This window comes from Gasterosteus aculeatus, chromosome 7 (genome assembly GCF_964276395.1).
Source record: "Gasterosteus aculeatus chromosome 7, fGasAcu3.hap1.1, whole genome shotgun sequence".
In the NCBI taxonomy this organism is placed as follows: domain Eukaryota; kingdom Metazoa; phylum Chordata; class Actinopteri; order Perciformes; family Gasterosteidae; genus Gasterosteus; species Gasterosteus aculeatus.
In genome coordinates this window covers 26471006-26488571 of record NC_135694.1, presented here as the reverse complement: position 1 = coordinate 26488571, position 17566 = coordinate 26471006, and the positions used below count along the sequence as shown (strand labels likewise).

At 45.4% G+C, this 17566-nt stretch overlaps 1 protein-coding gene across 1 annotated transcript; it reads left to right on the top strand.

Moving 5' to 3' along the window:
* Positions 1-380: 380 nt before the first annotated feature.
* On the top strand, positions 381-17258 carry lrch2 (leucine-rich repeats and calponin homology (CH) domain containing 2). The gene is made up of 21 exons (XM_040182424.2): positions 381-764; positions 5554-5698; positions 5931-6057; positions 6159-6264; positions 6719-6855; positions 6956-7086; positions 7224-7311; positions 7687-7783; positions 7915-8012; positions 8091-8158; positions 8661-8765; positions 8990-9058; positions 9377-9439; positions 9722-9770; positions 9899-10039; positions 10170-10220; positions 10311-10374; positions 11129-11241; positions 13290-13427; positions 13513-13590; positions 13698-17258. Exons 1-21 carry the CDS (start codon positions 515-517, stop codon positions 13815-13817), a joined length of 2238 nt encoding a protein of 745 aa, XP_040038358.2. The 5' UTR covers positions 381-514; the 3' UTR covers positions 13818-17258.
* Positions 17259-17566: the final 308 nt, after the last annotated feature.

Here is a 17566-nt window from a genome sequence, read left to right as displayed (position 1 = left end):
ATAGTTATTTTATTATTTTCTGTCCCTACTCGGCCGGGTGACCCCCAGATGGTTCCTGATCTTAGACCTTAGACTATCTGATCCATTCTGACACACACATCACTTGAATATTTATATCCAATAGTGTTCCTATCGCAGTCATTCATCATATATCTTTTTAATAACCACCCCTCCAGGCATCGGGAGTACAAAAATGACAGAAAATGTCCATTCCTGGATTAATTGAGGGGCCCCCAAAGCTGCACACATTGGCAGGGGCTGCAGGGAATTTGGTATTAGCAGGTGGAGGATGGTAAAAAGCTTAAAATGGCCACCATACACAGCTCACCGTCACCATCACCATCACCAGCAGCAGCAGCAGCACCACCACCACCACCTCAGAAGCCCATCCCCGTCCAGGGAATCTACCCCGTCTGCGCATGCGCGGGGGGAAACTGCCGCTGTGCGCCGTTATTACCCCAGGAGTCATTTCTTCTTTTCTGTTTTTTTATTTATTTTTTATTTTTCTACGAAAATGGCGTCCAGTCAAGGAGGTGTGGGAGCTGTCACGTCCCTACAAAGCCACCACTACTCCAGCGGACCACTCTGGACCCCCGGCGTCAGCCAGTACCAGCAGCAGCAGCAGCAGCAGCAGTACCACACGGCCCGCAGCCTGGACCGGGCTCTGGAGGATGCCGGCTGCTCGGGGATACTGAACCTGAGCGGCAGGAGGCTGAGGGAGTACCCGGGGATGAGCTACGACCTTACCGATACGACACAAGCAGGTGAGCGCGACCCAACGCGCCTCGTAAATATGGATAGAAATCTCTTTTTAAACGCGCTCACTCCTATACGCGTATTTTGGATGCAGCAGCGTGTCCCGCATTGTGCGCGGATTTCTGTGCGGTTCTCTGGACGGGGCGGGTGGGGGGCGCGTGAACGTGCAGGTGACAATATTTAAAGGGGAATAGGCTCCGTGAATGCACACAGGAATCCTGGTGGTAGTTAATCACACCACTTTGTTGCACCGCGGCTGCTGTTGTGTGGTTGTTTTGATCGACGCAACGGCGCCCCCCCACCTCTCCAATGAGGCGGCAGGCGCACCCACCCGAGCCAGGCGATGTGCAGTGGTTTGCACGCCGATCTGCGGTTGATCGGGCACGGGACCGTCTGGGGCAGAATATGAATGAACCGGAAATTCTTGCTCACTCATTGTCCTTTTTTTTTTTTTTTTTTTTTTTTTTTCGGGGAGCATGTGATACACGTACACGTTTGTTCTTCTTCATCTGCTGCACAACCAGACAAAAGATGCAGTGTAGTTGCAACCCCACCGCCCGCCCCCTTGCACATGTGATACAGTCCCCAGTCTGTCAGTGAAGAGGAAGACACATGGTCTGCTTTTGGTTTTCACATGTGGGCGGACAGATGTGTATCTGCTGCTGGCTCGTTCTCTAAACGGTGTTGTAGGAGAGAATTAGAGTGCAGTCGTGGTGTCGGCGTCAGGCCATTCATACTGTGTTAGACATTGTGGTTCGGGAATGTGCGTCTCTAACTTTTACTCCTAAAGGTCTTCAGACCACAGATAATGACATAATGTTATAGTATCATATATTCCAATGAGCCCCGTTTAGGAGAATGCTTTTTTTTAGATGCACTTTTTGTACTACAAAGCAAATTAATCATTCCATGTCATCATCTTGGACATATGGATCGTGCTGATTGTCATAATGGTGATTTCCTCCTCTGACATGTCCACCTACCATATGGTGTTACTCTGTCATGTGCAGCTCAGGACAAGCTGTGGTGATAATGACAAACCTGTCTCTTCCTGAGGCAAGAATATCCAAATGTATCAATATTGTTGCAGAGAGGATTCGTATTTATATTTATATGGCAGTGAAAGAAATCAAAAGCGATATGAGAGTGTATTTCTGTCACAGTTCTGATCTGGCGCCTCCGCTGCGACCGACCCCGTCAGCGCGATTACTGCTGTCTTTTCACTTGTATTCGCATCTTCATCGCGAGGCCTTCGATGAAAGGGGTGCTGGGAGGAAGTCTCACTTTGAAATGTGCCGAGACGGATGAACACCTCACAGCGCCGTCGTCGGCATCGGCTCACACCTCTGCCGTAAAAGGAAAGAGCTTCACGGCCTTTAAATGTCACTCGATCGATCACATCACAGGCTCATTTTTAAATTGAAGAAATAAATAAATAACATATTCCTGTGAAATCTATTCTGTATGTTTATTTGCCCTTTCTTCCATGTACACATACATACAAGTCAGAATGTGCGTGAAATATGTACGTTGTTTTTCGGCATTGTATGCCACCATTTATCAGGTTTGCTTTTACAATTTCAATCCAACTCATTGTTGGTTTTAGAAGTCAAATGTTTTTTTTGTTTTTTTTTTACACAGACCAGGGTCCAACTGAGTGGCCCCCATCGGACTAATGAGCAGCAGACGGTCCCAGTGTGTGTAGACACAGAAAAGAGAGGCGGGCTCACACGAGGGTGTCTGTTTGCACTGAACTCCTGGCAGTTTGTCTCCAGTCAGTTTGTTGTCCCGTGGGAAAGTGCACGGCCTCCGTCCTTGGAGAGGTGGTGGGGGGGGGGGACAGTGCATCATATCCCAGCAGGCTCCTGCCAGCCATTACCCGGCGCCGATGGTACCTACACAGTATAGCCACAGCGCCGTGCAGCGCGTTGTTGACGCGTTGTATGTTTTTAAACACACGATTTTGTGTGAAAAAAAGGATTTGTTTGGGTGTGTTTTTCATGCTGTGTGAGTCGCGGCAATGTGAATCTGTTGTAGCACCTAAACCTTCTTGTGTCTTCTGTGGGGAGTTTGGTATAATATACAAAAAGCTGAAAGAAGCTCCAAATGAAAGGAATGGAAGGTCAGGTGCTTTTTTTTGTTTTAATTGCGTATCGTGGCAACGGGTCTCTTGTGTGCTATCAAGAGTTGGCTGAAACATGTGGAAAAACATCCCACATTTCACGTGGCACATTAGCACACAGTGAGCTTTGCACGGTTCAAATGCTTCTTAATTGTTACGTTCTGCCGAGCTGGCATTTTTGGATTTAATAATTAACCAGTGTAAATAACATGCGTGCAAAAGCACAAGCGACGACATTTCAAGCCAAGTCATTAAAAAGGCTTCCAGAGACTTGGAAATAACAAAAGACTGTGCAGTGAAATCTAATATCCTGCGTGTCTTCCTTTACAGCGCGGACTGCCGGGAGGCTACTCAAAAATAGATGGTTGGCTTTACTTTGCGTGGTAATGGAAGTGTAGCCTGGGAGAAAATAATGTTCACATCCATGGTGCTTCTTCCCCTTTTTAGATGTTTATATGCATGTTTAGACAAGAGGACAAATACATATACCTTTTGGAAGGAATAGCACATTCAATGATGCCACCATAACATGCTTATTCTTCTCTTAACATGTTATTGTCCGTCATCGTTTGTACTTTGTTATTTAGTGAATGTTGGAGAGAAGGTTAAACATAAATGATGGAATATGTGTGTGTGTGTGTGTGTGAGAGAGAGAGAGAGCGAATGGAAGAAAAGCATTATGTGAACATGAATATTTTATATCTAAAGTGCTTATGACAATGTTTCTGTGTATGTTTTTATTGTGTATGATTGAATCTGTCAGCACGCTGAGCCGATGAAGCGTCTGGAGCAACGTGTCTGGTCGGGGAAGCCGATGTTGTGGCTGTAATGCACGACTTGGTGCCTGAGTGAGTGTGAGTGATTGTAAAGGTCCCGGAGCATCAGGAAAGGCTCCTAGTTACCCTGTTCACTCAGGACCACGCCCACTTTATGACAGCCGGGCGCAGCGGTCGCATCTGCTGCAGGGCGCAAATAATTAACCCCAATTAATCATGTTTCTGTCAACACGCCTTTTCCGTTTCCTTTCAATTTAACCGCGTTGTGTAGTTTTAATCTGCAGCTTTTGCCTTTTGATGTTGGGAATTCTTCCATCACAGGTGAAACTTTTTTAATTGCAATTAATCTTTTCTGCGCAAATATGGCCTCTGCGACGTACAGAGAGACTGAGTGTCTGCTGTGTCACGGGAAGGCCTAGCCAGACCACGTCTGCACCACCAACGGAAATCCATGGTTTGGATGGGAGGGGTGTGGCGAAGGTGGAGCCTTGGTGGAGGGGGGCGCGTCTGGCTGGTGGCCCTCGTCCTGCGCGGGGGGGGCACCGGGCAACCGGCAGGTGGAGAAAAGGCCCCGCGTGGGCTGCAGATGGTGCACGGTCTGGGTTGGAGGAGGGAGGGAGGGAGAAAGGGATGGAGACGGACGTGGTTCACACAGACTGCCTTTCAGTAGAGCCCATGTAGCTTCATTTCAGCAGTAAGTTGTTTTTTATCTGTGGCCGAGTGCCTGTGGATTTTGCTCTGTAAACTATCATGTCACACAGAGACAATTCACAAAGCACACACACACTAAATCAATGCATCTGAAGTGATGGAAGTCTGTATTGTTCTCAAGATTTGCATCTGGCTTTGTTGAATAGATGACCCAAAGGGAAGTGAGATAATGTGTGTGTGTGTGTGTGTGTGTGTGTGTGTGTGTGTGTGTGTGTGTGTGTGTGTGTGTGTGTGTGTGTGTGTGTGTGTGTGTGTGTGTGTGTGTGTGTGTGTGTGTGTGTGTGTGTGTGTGTGTGTTCGTTCATGGACATTTTTTTCTTAACTCCTGAGGGATTTACTATGATTTAGTAGATGGTGCGCCGAGTGAAGTCTGTCCTCCTCTGCTCCGAGAGAGCCTGTATATCTAAATATTTAATCATAAGAGGCAAAGATGCAGATGAGGCCGTGCTCACGTCCATTGACTGCAGCAGCGATTGCGCTCGTGTTGTTGTCCCCGAGTGGCAGCAATCCCTCTTTAGCTCATTAGCTGGGATTTTGCAGCAAACTGGCTCCAGTGATAAAGCCTAAAGTTATTGTCATGTCTGCTAGCGTGTGCGACACCTTTTTAATCACAGCCTGTCTTTTAATGAGCAGTTGAGCACCAACTGTGATTCGCTACAAGATTAACAAAATGGGTGTATTCTGCAACATAGCATTTTGTTGTATTAAATAAAATGAAATAGTTACATTTATGTCAGTATATTAGGTTCCAATGTCTATAAAAATGTTCAGTTTCAGAAGTACACACAGTCTAACAAATATAAATAATTCCAAACTATTTAGTAGCACAGCAAAAGCAGTCACTTAGCGGTTATTTCTAGCAACTTATCTTAAGAAAAGATGTGAAGTGCATCCAAATACATTTCTCATATTCATACAATCCATTACGGTGCCACTCCCAGTGAGATTGATATTGAACATACTGCAATATTAAACCGCCAGTGGCACTCCAACCTTCAACGCCCAGGACTCCGTTGTAATGTTAGACGGGTGTTCGATGAAGAGGCTCCCTCCGTCACAGAGACGTATTGATCCGGCTCTCAGGTCAATGCCGCATGCCTGGAGCAAACATATCAGGGATGGTGCCCAGATCTTCCAAAGATGTTAATGTGTGTGACATTCATCAGCTCCTCCTTCTGCGACTTGCAGATCTGTCCAAGAATCGCCTGACAGAAATACCTCCAGAAGTGTGTCTGTTCGCCCCCCTGGAGTCGCTCAACCTCTATCACAACTGCATCAAGTGCATCCCGGAAGCCATCATCAACCTGCAGATGCTGACCTATCTTGACGTCAGGTGAGTCATTGCTAAAGCTATGCATAGTTTGTTTTTCATGTCTTATTATATGCACTCAAAAGGTCAGTCAAGTGCTTGTTCCCCTCACTTAGCATTCAACAGGGCCAAATAGGCTTTAATGAAAGAGTAGCATTTCCTCTTTGGCCCAAACCCAATTCCTAGAGAACAAACACAGCTTCTGTATACGGATTGAAATATAGGTCAATGTTTTCATCTCTCTCTCTCTCTTCAGCCGAAACCTCCTGTCAGTTTTGCCAAAATACTTGTTCAGCCTCCCCCTCAAAGTTCTGCTGGTGAGCAACAACAAACTAGTGTCCATCCCAGAGGACATCGGCAAGGCCAAAGAGTTGATGGAACTGGTGAGCAGTGTGTGTGTGTGTGTGTGTGTGTCAGCAGTACATTTAATGGACCTGGGTATATTGTCCCACTGCCATATCCTACACTTTGTCTCCCTCTGCAGGACGTCAGCTGCAATGAGATCCAGGTGCTGCCAGCTCAGGTGGGGAGGCTTCATGCTTTGCGGGAACTCAACATCAGGAAGAATTGTCTTCACATGCTGCCTGAAGGTCAGTCCATCCCACACATTTGGCATTAAAATCCCTTCCCTGACAGGGTTTAGTTTCATGTAACGACATGCAGCGATTGGTGTTCAGTTACCATGGAGGCTGTTTTTGTTGATATTTTATAAAGAATTAATGTATAAATTCACTGAGGTTGAAACAAACGTAACCTGCCCATTTTCAGCTTTTATTTTTAGTGGAAAATCAACATTTTACTCTGTCTTGGTTTAAAAAAAAAGTAATTCGACCCATTTGGATCGAGTTCCTCAAAGATATAGCACGACAGCAAATAGCTGAAGTACTCCTTTAAGATCCCATCAGGCCAGAAACGACTTGGCCGACTTGGCTACGCCTTTTGGGTGAGGCTGTACTTGAGGATTAGGAACCGTAGCAGAACAAAGGCTATGACTAATTGAATTAATTAAAGCAGTGCATTACATTCTCCGGCCTGTACTTGCAGAGTTGGCTGACTTGCCCCTCATCCAACTTGACTTCTCCTGTAATAAGATCACAGAGATTCCTCCAGCGTACAGGAAACTCAGGCAGCTGCAGCACATCATCCTAGATAACAACCCTATGCAGTCTCCACCAGCACAGGTATGTGCGTTTGTTGCGCTCCGTGGACACCAAGATGACACATTGTGTCGTCACGAACCTGGTACATCTCACACACCTCCTGTGCTTCTGGACATTTCAGATCTGTCTCAAGGGCAAAGTGCACATATTCAAGTACCTAAACATCCAGGCGTGTAGGACGGACAAGAAACCGGACACCCTGGACCTGCCCTCCCTCAGCAAACGGTGCCTTCCGCAGCCACTTACAGATAGGTACTGACACTCAGGTTTTGTGTTGTGTCTGTTCTACACAGACGATATGTGTGATGTTCATTGGTTATTCTGTGCTCGTATACCCCATTTGAATCATTAGCCAATAAAGCCCCAACTCCCATGTTGCATATTTTCAGCATGGAAGATTTTTATCCCAATAAGAACCACGGGCCGGACTCTGGAATTGGAAGTGACAATGGCGACAAGAGGCTGTCTGCAACTGAGGTCAGAGTTCAAACGCTCAATATTAACTGATGCAACAGTTAGAGATACGCTAAAGTCAAAGATGGATAACCTGCTGCCAGCTGGAGTTTATTTCATTTAAAAAAAAAGAAAAACTGTTGGATTCAGGGTCGGGGCCAGACTGGAGATTGATTGATTGATTGATTGATGAGATTGTCAGATAAGGTGGCTCGGTTGGCTGAGGTGGGAAAGCCTCTGAGCATCTGCCCACTGCAGATGGGGAATAACTACGACGTGATAGCAGAGGTTGTTGTGGGCATCCACCTCAGACACAAACAACCACTGCTTGAGGCGCCAAAGTGTGTCATTTTCCCGTGTAATCACCAGTTGACGATGGGTATTTTCCTTCTTCCGCAGCCTTCGGACGATGACACTGTCAGCCTGCACTCTCAGGTCTCAGAGACAGCCCGCGCTGACGCGCTCTCTCTCCTCTCTAAAATGGATTCTTGCAAAGGTCACCGAAAATGAGTATCACAATATTCCCCCGTTGGCAGCAATAAGAGAGACACCGGGGGGGTTGTTGAGTGAAGTGGCTAACGTGTGACAGTTTATTTGATGAACGCGGATGCTTCCTCCCTCTATCAGATCAGGATCTCTATGACTTTATAGAGCCCAACCCGGAAGAGGATCCTGCTCTGTCAGAGTGTGACGGGCAGCACAGCGGTCATGTGTCGTGTATCAAGGTATCAATCCGTCGGTTCAGTGACTGAAGCTGCTAACCAATTATTCTCAATGAGACCGGGTGTGTCTGTTTTTTTCAGGAACTGGAGAAAGTTCTTAACATGTCTCACCAAATCAAAGATAAAGAAGGTTGGAAAGAGGAATCAGGGTGAGTTCATGAGACGTTACACAACTAATCACTTACAATGCAAGGAGTTCCTCTGTATGCCCACAGCGTAAAAGGAGTTTTCTAATCCCGGGGCTTACGTCTGGATAGATTCACAGTAGAGACAAAGAAGGTGCACGGAGGCTGCCTGCAGCTGCTGGCGCCTCGCAGTCTGATTCTCACGTACGGTGAATGTGCGCCCTCTTTTAGATGTTTAAATTCAACATAATTTGCGATTATGTGTGTATGAGCAAAGGATTTCCACATATTAAGCTTTGAATTCAACCACAACATGTCAAAGAGGCTCTGGTGCTTGCACAGCTGTGCGAGCTTGTTTGTTATTGTGGTGCCCCCCCCCATCCTCCCCCACCCCGTTGAACTTTTGAGGATTCATGGCGAGATGATATTGTTGCCAAATGTTCAGTGTCAAAATCACGGGTTTATGTACTGTACACATGTATGTTTCTAGCGTTTTTGATAACTGTGATCTTTTAATTGTTTCCAGCTCCGATAAGGAGCAGCTAGTTGAGGAAGAGGATGATGAGCTGAAGGAAGTGCTAGATCTGAGGAAGATTGCAGTTCAGCTTTTGCAGCAGGAGCAGCAGAACAGGTGCGTGGTCCTCACTTTTCTCCTGGCAGACGTCCCCAATAAAGCATTCGGTCATTAGCTTGGATCTCCGCTCGCTGTCCCGCCTTAACCTTATCAGATTGTTTTTCCTGCACGTACCGAAACATCGCTCCCTTCCTCGCCCTTTCACCTCTTTCCCCTCTGCTGTAACGCGATCGAATTGTTATCGCCGCAACTTGACCCTGGTCCTCTCCCTCGGCTTCCAGGCGCCGGTCCTTGATCTGCAGGGCGGAGAGTCTCATTCACCGGCGGCGGGTGACCGGCCGCGCGCACAGGTGCAAGTTTCAGATTATTTGTACCTCACGCTGGGCGGCGAACTCTGACACAGTATGAGGAAATACAGTACAAGTGGTCTTTTCCCGTGAACCGGTTGAAAAGGGAGCTTTGTAAAGCAGTGTTTCATCACATAGGATGTGGGTCATTATGTGGATGACTTTCCCATGGCGGCACAACAAAGTCTCCGTTGAGTTTGTATATCTGTCAAAATATCACTTTCCATGACGCATCGCATTCCCCGTGTATCGTGGACCATCAGTCTGTTCTGTTGACAGTTGGCTGGTTGTGGTGAATAACTTTCGGTTTTCTGTATGCAGATTCCTTAGTTACTCTGGCAGCTCGGGCAGCAAGCCGAGGCCTCCTCCTCAGACGGCTCGCAGGTACTAATGTACAGTGGGGCCCGTGTAGAGGGACCAGAAACACATCCATACCTCTGCTCAAGTCTCTCTCATGTCTCCAAAGATGTTTTTGAATTTCAGTGGGAATCTAGTTTAGACAAAATATATAAAAGCTCAAAGTGTTGAACTCTAAAACATTTCATCCATCCAATAGTCAAGCTGAATAACAACAGAATGTCAGTCTTGTGTAATCACACACAAAGAAACAGCCGATTATGTCTCTAATGATCAGACACAGACGTCTGATACTCTTCTTTATTACAGCGCTTCTCTGGACGAAGGAAGTAGTGGGGCATCAGTGCTGAGTGGACAGGTACAAACTCTTCTCCTTCAAACATACCACGAGTACTTCTGTTACTTGGTTCTCAGCAGTGTCTCCCATTCCTCGAGCGATGTTTTCTCCACGCGGAGGATTTGAAGTGTATCCGTCTGCTCTTGCAGCCTTCTTCCTCCTGCTCGTTCGACGGCGGCCTGAAGTCCGATCCGTCTGATTCGGATCCAAAGTGGCCCGAGATCCCACCGGTCCTCAATCAGAATGAAGAACGCAGGAGGAACAAGTACCTGAGAAAAGATTACCTGAAGGTACGGGCGTGCACTCATCAGTTGCATGAGCATATGTTCACACCCCGGGAACATTACCCGTGTATTTATCATGGACCTCTATCAGTGGTCGTAAATTCCTACATAAAATCTACCGACCCTTTCCTGTCAGTACAAGTGTCAGAGTGCTCGGAAAAACTCCAGTGGGAACGATGACAGTGAGGTAGGTGTGAGAATAAAAAAATTGCATCATCTCAGACAATTTTTTTATTTTTAATTGTCCTTTTAAATCTTAATTGCGTCTTGTCTCCAGGAAGGTTCACGCAACGCTGATTTCAGCACCACACTGACTGTGTTTGGACTAAAGCCAAGATCAGGTAAGCAAGTAGCTTGGAGGCAGTGTTTAGCTTGGAGGCAGTGCTTCGTGTGAAGCCAAGGTGGAAATTTGGAGCCAAGTTTTTTATCAGCGTCCTTTCTCTGGAAGTGGGGAAGGTTTCTGAGGAAGTGTTGATCTGCTCTGTTCAACTGCAATAACAGTGAAGAAGTGTGCTGGCAGATTGATACGTCTTCCTGATTCCTTCTGCTGCACGTGCAGTTCATGGACACACACTTTTTAGGATGGACTGTTGAAGAATTACTTTACAGTAGTTTAATCAATGATATTTAATCTAATCCTAACGGTAAATTACATCTGTAGGGATGTACTGTACGTCTGAAAATATTTCTATATTAGGATTGTAAAAAATATATTAATATTAATCAACCAAAACAAATAGTTGCATAAGTTAGGACCAGTTTATCTGTAAAATATTTGGAAAGATAACAATTATATGAGTGCCTGATAAATGATGCTCTTTTCTAAAAAAATATATTTTATATGATTATACTATATATATTATCTATCTATCTTTTGTGAGATTTTCCAGAGAAAAATAAATGGAGTGGGATGCGTGTTTCTCACGAGGAGTTTTGAGGAATGCACTTGCTAAAAGGTGGAGCAGGATGTCGCAATTGTATCTCATCCGTTCCATAGAACAGAAGTAAAGACGCCGTGACATCTCTGCCTGGGCCCCTCGCTTGACCTGCCTTCTTTCGTATTTCACTGTGTGTTATCTGGAACTCATATTTCAGCCTTCGCCAAAGGAAGCCGTCAGGAGTTGAGCTCGACAGACCCCAGCTTCACCATGAGGAGGAAGATGGAGCACTTGAGGGAGGAAATCGAACAGATCGGACTCCTGCGGCAGGTCAGGAGCTTCCCGGCTTCTTTGTGCAGTCGGCGCAAATCATCGAGCCACTTGCGGGGCCAAAGTCAGATCCTGCTTTTGTTCCAGTGTTTGTGTTGTGTAACGGAATAAGTTTCCTTTCTGAGCGTTTCCATTTAATTCTACAAAATGGTCACGACCGCCATCGCATGCTGCGCCTGCAGCAGAGTATATGTTGTGTTTTAAGTTCAATTTTTATTAACTTTCACAACTGATCATAGTGAAGTCAAATATTCCACTTTGCTACACGCTGTTTTTTTAATCAATAAGTTCAGATTCACAAATCTTTATTTATTTATTTATGAGGTTGCCACGGGTTACCAACGTGACGCATTTCCAACCGGCCAAGACACTGAGTATATTTGTGTTTATTCACACGGAGGGATGACGATGGTACACATATTTAGGATGTTCGTGCAGAACGTGTGATTTTGGCTCATGAATTCATCACTAAATTGCGGCTGCTTATTGCAGCTCAAGTATTAAGCTGCTGTGTAAACATTTGTTTACTCTTTAGTAGTAGGACAAGTACGTTTTTAGTAGACATCGCAGTAGATTGTCTTGCAGAAAGAAGCCATGAGGTCATGTCAGGCACCACATGTCCCCTCAGTGTTCTTGATTATATACCATTAGGCTCCCCCAAAGAGGATTTGTGAGATGTGTGAGTAATCGATTTAGATTTGCCCGAACATGCAGAGGTACATTTTTCCTTCACATGTGTAGCACTAAATGTTCCATCTCTCATCCCTTGAACACAAACTGAACAAACCGACTGAACGTTGAGCCTCGTGGTGTGCGACGTCTAAACCCGCGTGATTCCTAACGACCTGATCGTATCATACGTACATCAATGACAGATGTTCTGGAATTCACGTTTGCAATTTCCGATGAACGTATATCCCCGAAGAAAAGCAAACATCTACTTTCCTAAACAGTTGCCAAAAGTGTTTTTACAGATTGAAAAGTGACAAAAGAAAGGGTGTGGTAGCAACGAGAGAAGCGTAAAAAGGAACCCGCAGCGGGAGGCTGTTTCAAAACAGGGAAGCAAAAACAGGAAAATGACGTAATGCAGGGCATGCATGAATAATGGCAGACGACAGACCTGCACTTTGCCACTGTATTCTTTCCATAGAAGCAGTTCAGGCATCGTCTACTTTGTCATTTTGTGTCCATTCTGAATACCCTAATTATTGATTCTTAATAGTTCAAGGCCTTCTTTTCAACGTTGGCTGAAAGGTCTTGACCCTTGACCCTGAGGTCCGGAGTCTGGACTGAATGAACTTTCTATCTCAATCAAATCATTGTTATTGCTGGTGAGAGATTGCAGACCTTTCTAAACTCTGCCTTTTAGGCCAGATTCCCGAAACTATTCTGCATCCTCTGACTTTTAGAATTCACCATTAGGCAATAAGAACCGAGAGCGGGACAACCGCTTCTTTGTCAACTCAAGAACGGGCTTGAAAATGGGGTTTTCTTGCATCTTCCATTCATTGATAAGGCCGTTATCTCCCTATTCTTGCAACACCTTGTTTGGCAACACCACAAGATGTTGAGACGCAATTGGCTGAAGTATTCATTTGCCAATTGTTTCCACTAAAGGGCCATATCCAAACAGCGTCACCGCTGTGATTGGGATCATTCAGCCAGAGAAAGGCAAGTTGAAAGATTTACATAATGGGTAACTTTACACATCTGGCAGCCTTAAGCTGAGGGAGGCTTTTTTTCAGTTTCCACAGAAATGTCTCAGGTGTCTTTAAGGACCACCCAGCGAATTAGCTTCACTGTCCAGGTGTCAGTGATTGGCTGGGGATGGACCACTGCTATGCAATCATGCAGCCGTGGATGTTGTTACAGTTGTGTCTCACTTTAAATTTGAGCTTCAAAACATTGTTTGGAAAGCCTCCCAAATGTGACTCACCCAGTGCAGCCCGAGTCTGGACAAGCTTCTCTGACTGCTGGAGGGAGACAGAGGTTAAAGTCAATACACCAGAAGAAAACACTGATGTGAGTCATTGTTAATTATATTGCAGAACATTGAATCCAGGCTGAAGGTGCTGCTTCCAGATGACGTTGGAGCTGCTCTGATGGATGGGGTGGTCCTTTGCCATTTAGCCAATCACATTTGTCCTCGGTCTGTCCCCAGTATCCATGTGCCGTCTCCCGCTGTGGTAGGAAATTAGCTGTCTCACTCAATCGATAAGCGAATGAAATGCTTTTGTGTGTCTCTTAACGCGTATTAATTGTGCCCTCCAGCCAAAGCTGAGCATGGCCAAATGTCGTAGGAACGTGGAGAACTTCTTGGATGCCTGTAAGAAGCTGGGTGTAACTCAGGTAATATTATGATTTATTTATACACGGGACGTCCTACTAATCATTTTCATGATGTATAAGCTCAACTATAAAAAAAAAAAAATATCTCAAAACCTCTGCTGGCTCAGGACAAGCTGTGTCTGCCCCATCACATCCTGGAGGAGCGCGGCCTGGTGAAGGTGAGCGCCACCGTCCAGGCTCTGCTGGACCTGCCCGCGTCGAAGCCCACGCAGCTGTCAGCTGTCTGATAAGACGCGCGGGGGGGGGGGGGGGGGGTTCTGCCTGACTGAAGAAGGAGACCCGAGGAAGGAAACACCCGAGTCTCTTTATATGATGTCAGCCGCCTCCGCACCTCAACAGGCGTCACATCGTCACTTGTTTCCAGTTCCTAGCCACCAGGCTCCTTGCGCGCGCCCGTGTGTGTGTGTGTGTGTGTGTGTGTGTGTGTGTGTGTAGCAACATGACTGTGTGTTTCCTCAGCGGCACTGCTTGGACTTGCTGAGGAGAGAAGGTAAAGACGTGTCTTTGGGAAGACCTGTTCATCCCTCTCAAAGTGCTCAGGCGGCGAGGAGGTGACAGACCTGTGGGACTCTTTCAGTGAGGAGACAAAATCTGAACACCGCAAACCCCCCCCCCCCCCCCGACTGACCTCCAGGGGTTCCTACACTCTTTGTTTTGCGGTATTTCATTTTGTATTTAAGGTCAGGTCATCTGCCGTATCTGCCCTCAAAGCCCTGAAACTCTGGTGTAGTTGTGTAACATTTAAACTACTGTACAAACCGTTACAAACCTGCATGCCATGACGTTTGACCACTGTGAGAACACGCCGGGCTGCGGCCAGAAGCACGGCGCTCCTGTTCTGTAGCAGGGTTCTTTTTCATTGTAAATGCAAGGTTGGCGTTTAAAAAAAAAATGATTCTGTATAACTTTTTCTAAAGCTTTTATAGTTTCTTTCCGATCCCATGTCGGCATGTGAGCATGTCAGAATAAAGCAGCAACATGTTCACACTGAATGTGGAGGCCAACGGGAACATTCAACTCCTGCAACCCTTCAGACACATGGCACGCTCTTATCTCTCTGTGTGGTTTCTGATACAGTTCATTATTTCAGGGAAATGCAATTATTTAAGTATTTATTCATTTGGTTTAATATTGATGTGTTTGCTGCTCTGTGTGTCTTAATCCCGACTGCCGGGTCAGGTGTGGAGCATCTGAGCATTTACATCTCAACTCAATCAGTCTGCGGCGAGAAGTGTGAAAATGACTGAAAGCAGCTGGAAGGGGAAGCTGCACCTCTGGCCGGTAACACGTAACTCCAAACATAACAATGCCTCCGTGTTGGATGTGCGTGATGTTCCTGTTTTTCAGTAGAACTGACAGCGTAATAAGTACTTCCTGACGATGCTCATCATTTATCATAATTAAGTTGGATTATAATTTCTGCAGAGCAATCAAAATAAATCTTGCTGTCCGGACACTGTAAATCACTTTAAGTTCAGGTGTCTAACATGTAAAAAAACAAAACAATTATAATGTAAATTAGAGTAAAGCTGTAAATCAATACACATTAAGTGTGTCAATGATTCTGGCCAAATGTTTTACTGGTATATTGTAGCCATGGTAATTAAAATTTGACTGTACAACTTTGGAGAGAAGGACTTGACCTCCATTATAGACACGTTGGTGATTCAATGGAATCACCCGTAGCTATTACGAGGGTTTCGCTAGTTCGGCTACCGGGCCGGTTTCACACAAAACTCCATGTTTTAAAAAGTATGCAGTAATGATTTTAAAACTGCTTTAACAGTGCGTTGCTTTGTAGCCGAAGCACCTTGGTGAACAACAGAGCTCAAAGTCGCTTCAACACCTGGAAAGCTCACAAATCTCATGTTAAACGGCATTGAAACATCTAAAAACATGACGAAATGGGGTGTTTTCTTTGTTTTCTTCTGTAGTCTTGGCCGACCACACTATTGGGTGTATAAAATGCACCTGCAATTAATTACCTGCAATCACAAAAGTTTATAGCTGTCACACCTGTACTTCAAAGGATGCTATTGTGCAGAGACATCCATTTTATGAGAGATCAAATGAGGTTAATATGCAGCCTCGGGCCTGACAAGCGCGAGTCCCCCACACCTGCTTGTGCAAAATGTTGTGTGGTTCCTTGGAATGCTTTACCTTAGAAATCTCTTGATTTCTCGGAAATGGCTGCATTGACGCCGTGCTGTCATTCTGCAAGGAAGAGGCGACCCACCTGTGCAAAACAACGCAGAGCTTTCAAGTTCATACCAGCCTACGGTCTGAAATACTCATGTAATGTCTCATGGCACTTCTTTTCCTCATGCAGGAAGCCCGTATCAATTTGTGTACCTGAGGTTTAACATGTGTCATCCCAGATCACTCAAGAATGAAACACAAGATGCTCCAAAGAACGCAGGTAACGCTGTGTCTTTCAAACTGTTGCAAGTGACAACTGGATTTGACTGTGACTCGACCCTCTGCTTGGCGTTTTTTTTAAATTTCCGTGGTAACCAACATACACCTGCCTGGGCGTGACACGGTATATCTCCTTACATAGATTTCCAATGAATGCCGTGCAGCTTTATGTGTCATTCTGTACAATTTTTTCTCTTCTGTTTTAGAGTTGCCTTTGAGTTGCATTGTGTTGAGCGTTCACTAACACAATGCGCACGCACGCCCGGGGTGAGCAAAACTCAAATGTGAAAGCTCAGAGCCTCACCCTCCTCCCTGTGATTGAGTGTTTGGGTTTGCACTGTAGACCACGCCATGATTCAGTGGAGATAAAGGTGAGCCAAACCTCTTGTGGTTTCAAAAGTCACACCGATGCCTTGATCTTTTTTTTTCCACCTTAGCGCATCACCTGTCGAGCTGCCCTGTCTTACTCTTGTTTTACTCTAAATTGTTACGGTCTCCTTGAAAGGTAATAGGTCTCACAGCATTGGGGCGGAGGGAGGATTCCAGATGGTTGAGCAAACTTAACATGAAATATCAACAAATCAAAGTGAGTGTCTTCCTGCGGTCCAGTCGGTTTAATGGGATCAAGGATTTTGCACTGAACTCAATTTAGAAGACACTAATACGAGAAGGTATTTTTCCACAGAATAAGGACCGTGGATTCTTTCTGCTTTCTTTTACGCTGGAATTGCTCAAAGCAGACTTCTTTCGGGGCGTAGTGAACTGCAGGAATAGATTCAGCGGAAACAATTTGAAACCAGAACGTGTGTGTTATCACTTGACCCATTTAATTGTACAGATGAAAAAGGTTCCTGGCAGCATGTTCCTGAAAAGAGAGAGACTGAATGTTCCTCATTTTGCTTCTAAGTGGCACTCACTTTATAGCATGTAACATGGAAAAGTTGGCAAGAAATATCTACCAGAGATCCAGTACTTTCTGTTGTTTGCCAATGTGTTTTGTTTACAAACCCACTTCAATTGTGTGTCGACCGATTACATCTGTACATGTCATCTAATCTCATCTAAAGAAAACAGTGAATCGCTGAGTCACTGCCAAGAAATTCATTTGTATTTAAAAAAAAGTCAAATGCATGTAGGAATTCTGAGTTGCTGAAGCTAAACCTGTGTACATATTCTCTTTATAAAGTCCACGGATTTCTTACAAAAAAACAAAAGAAAGGTGGTCCAAATAAAATAAAGTCAAAGTCTTTGCAGTCCGGCTCTGCCTGATTTATTAGGGAATGTCCTTGTGGGCACTGGGTTCCAGTTGTTGCTAATAAGCTGAACTGGGACAAAACAAAATGTGATAAAAATGTGTTAGAATTAGACAGTGGCATCACATAATGGATGGGAATCAACCATCTAAATGCAAAACAAGAAGTCGCCTGAGACGGAAGCCGAGACGTCCCCAGAGACCATCGTACCCAAATCAGGCCATGTGTAGAGTGGCGGCGCGAACGGCTCCGGATGCACAATCCACTCCTCAATCTCGCCTTTACTTGGACCACAGCACATATGT

Excerpts from the sequence above, each read along its gene's own strand:
- lrch2 (XM_040182424.2), top strand. The coding sequence starts at position 515 with ATGGCGTCCAGTCAAGGAGGTGTGGGAGCTGTCACGTCCCTACAAAGC. Across the intron at positions 7,784-7,914 it reads TAAAATGGATTCTTGCAAAG|ATCAGGATCTCTATGACTTT; the intron begins GTCACCGAAAAT and ends TCCCTCTATCAG. Across the intron at positions 8,013-8,090 it reads GTCATGTGTCGTGTATCAAG|GAACTGGAGAAAGTTCTTAA; the intron begins GTATCAATCCGT and ends TGTTTTTTTCAG.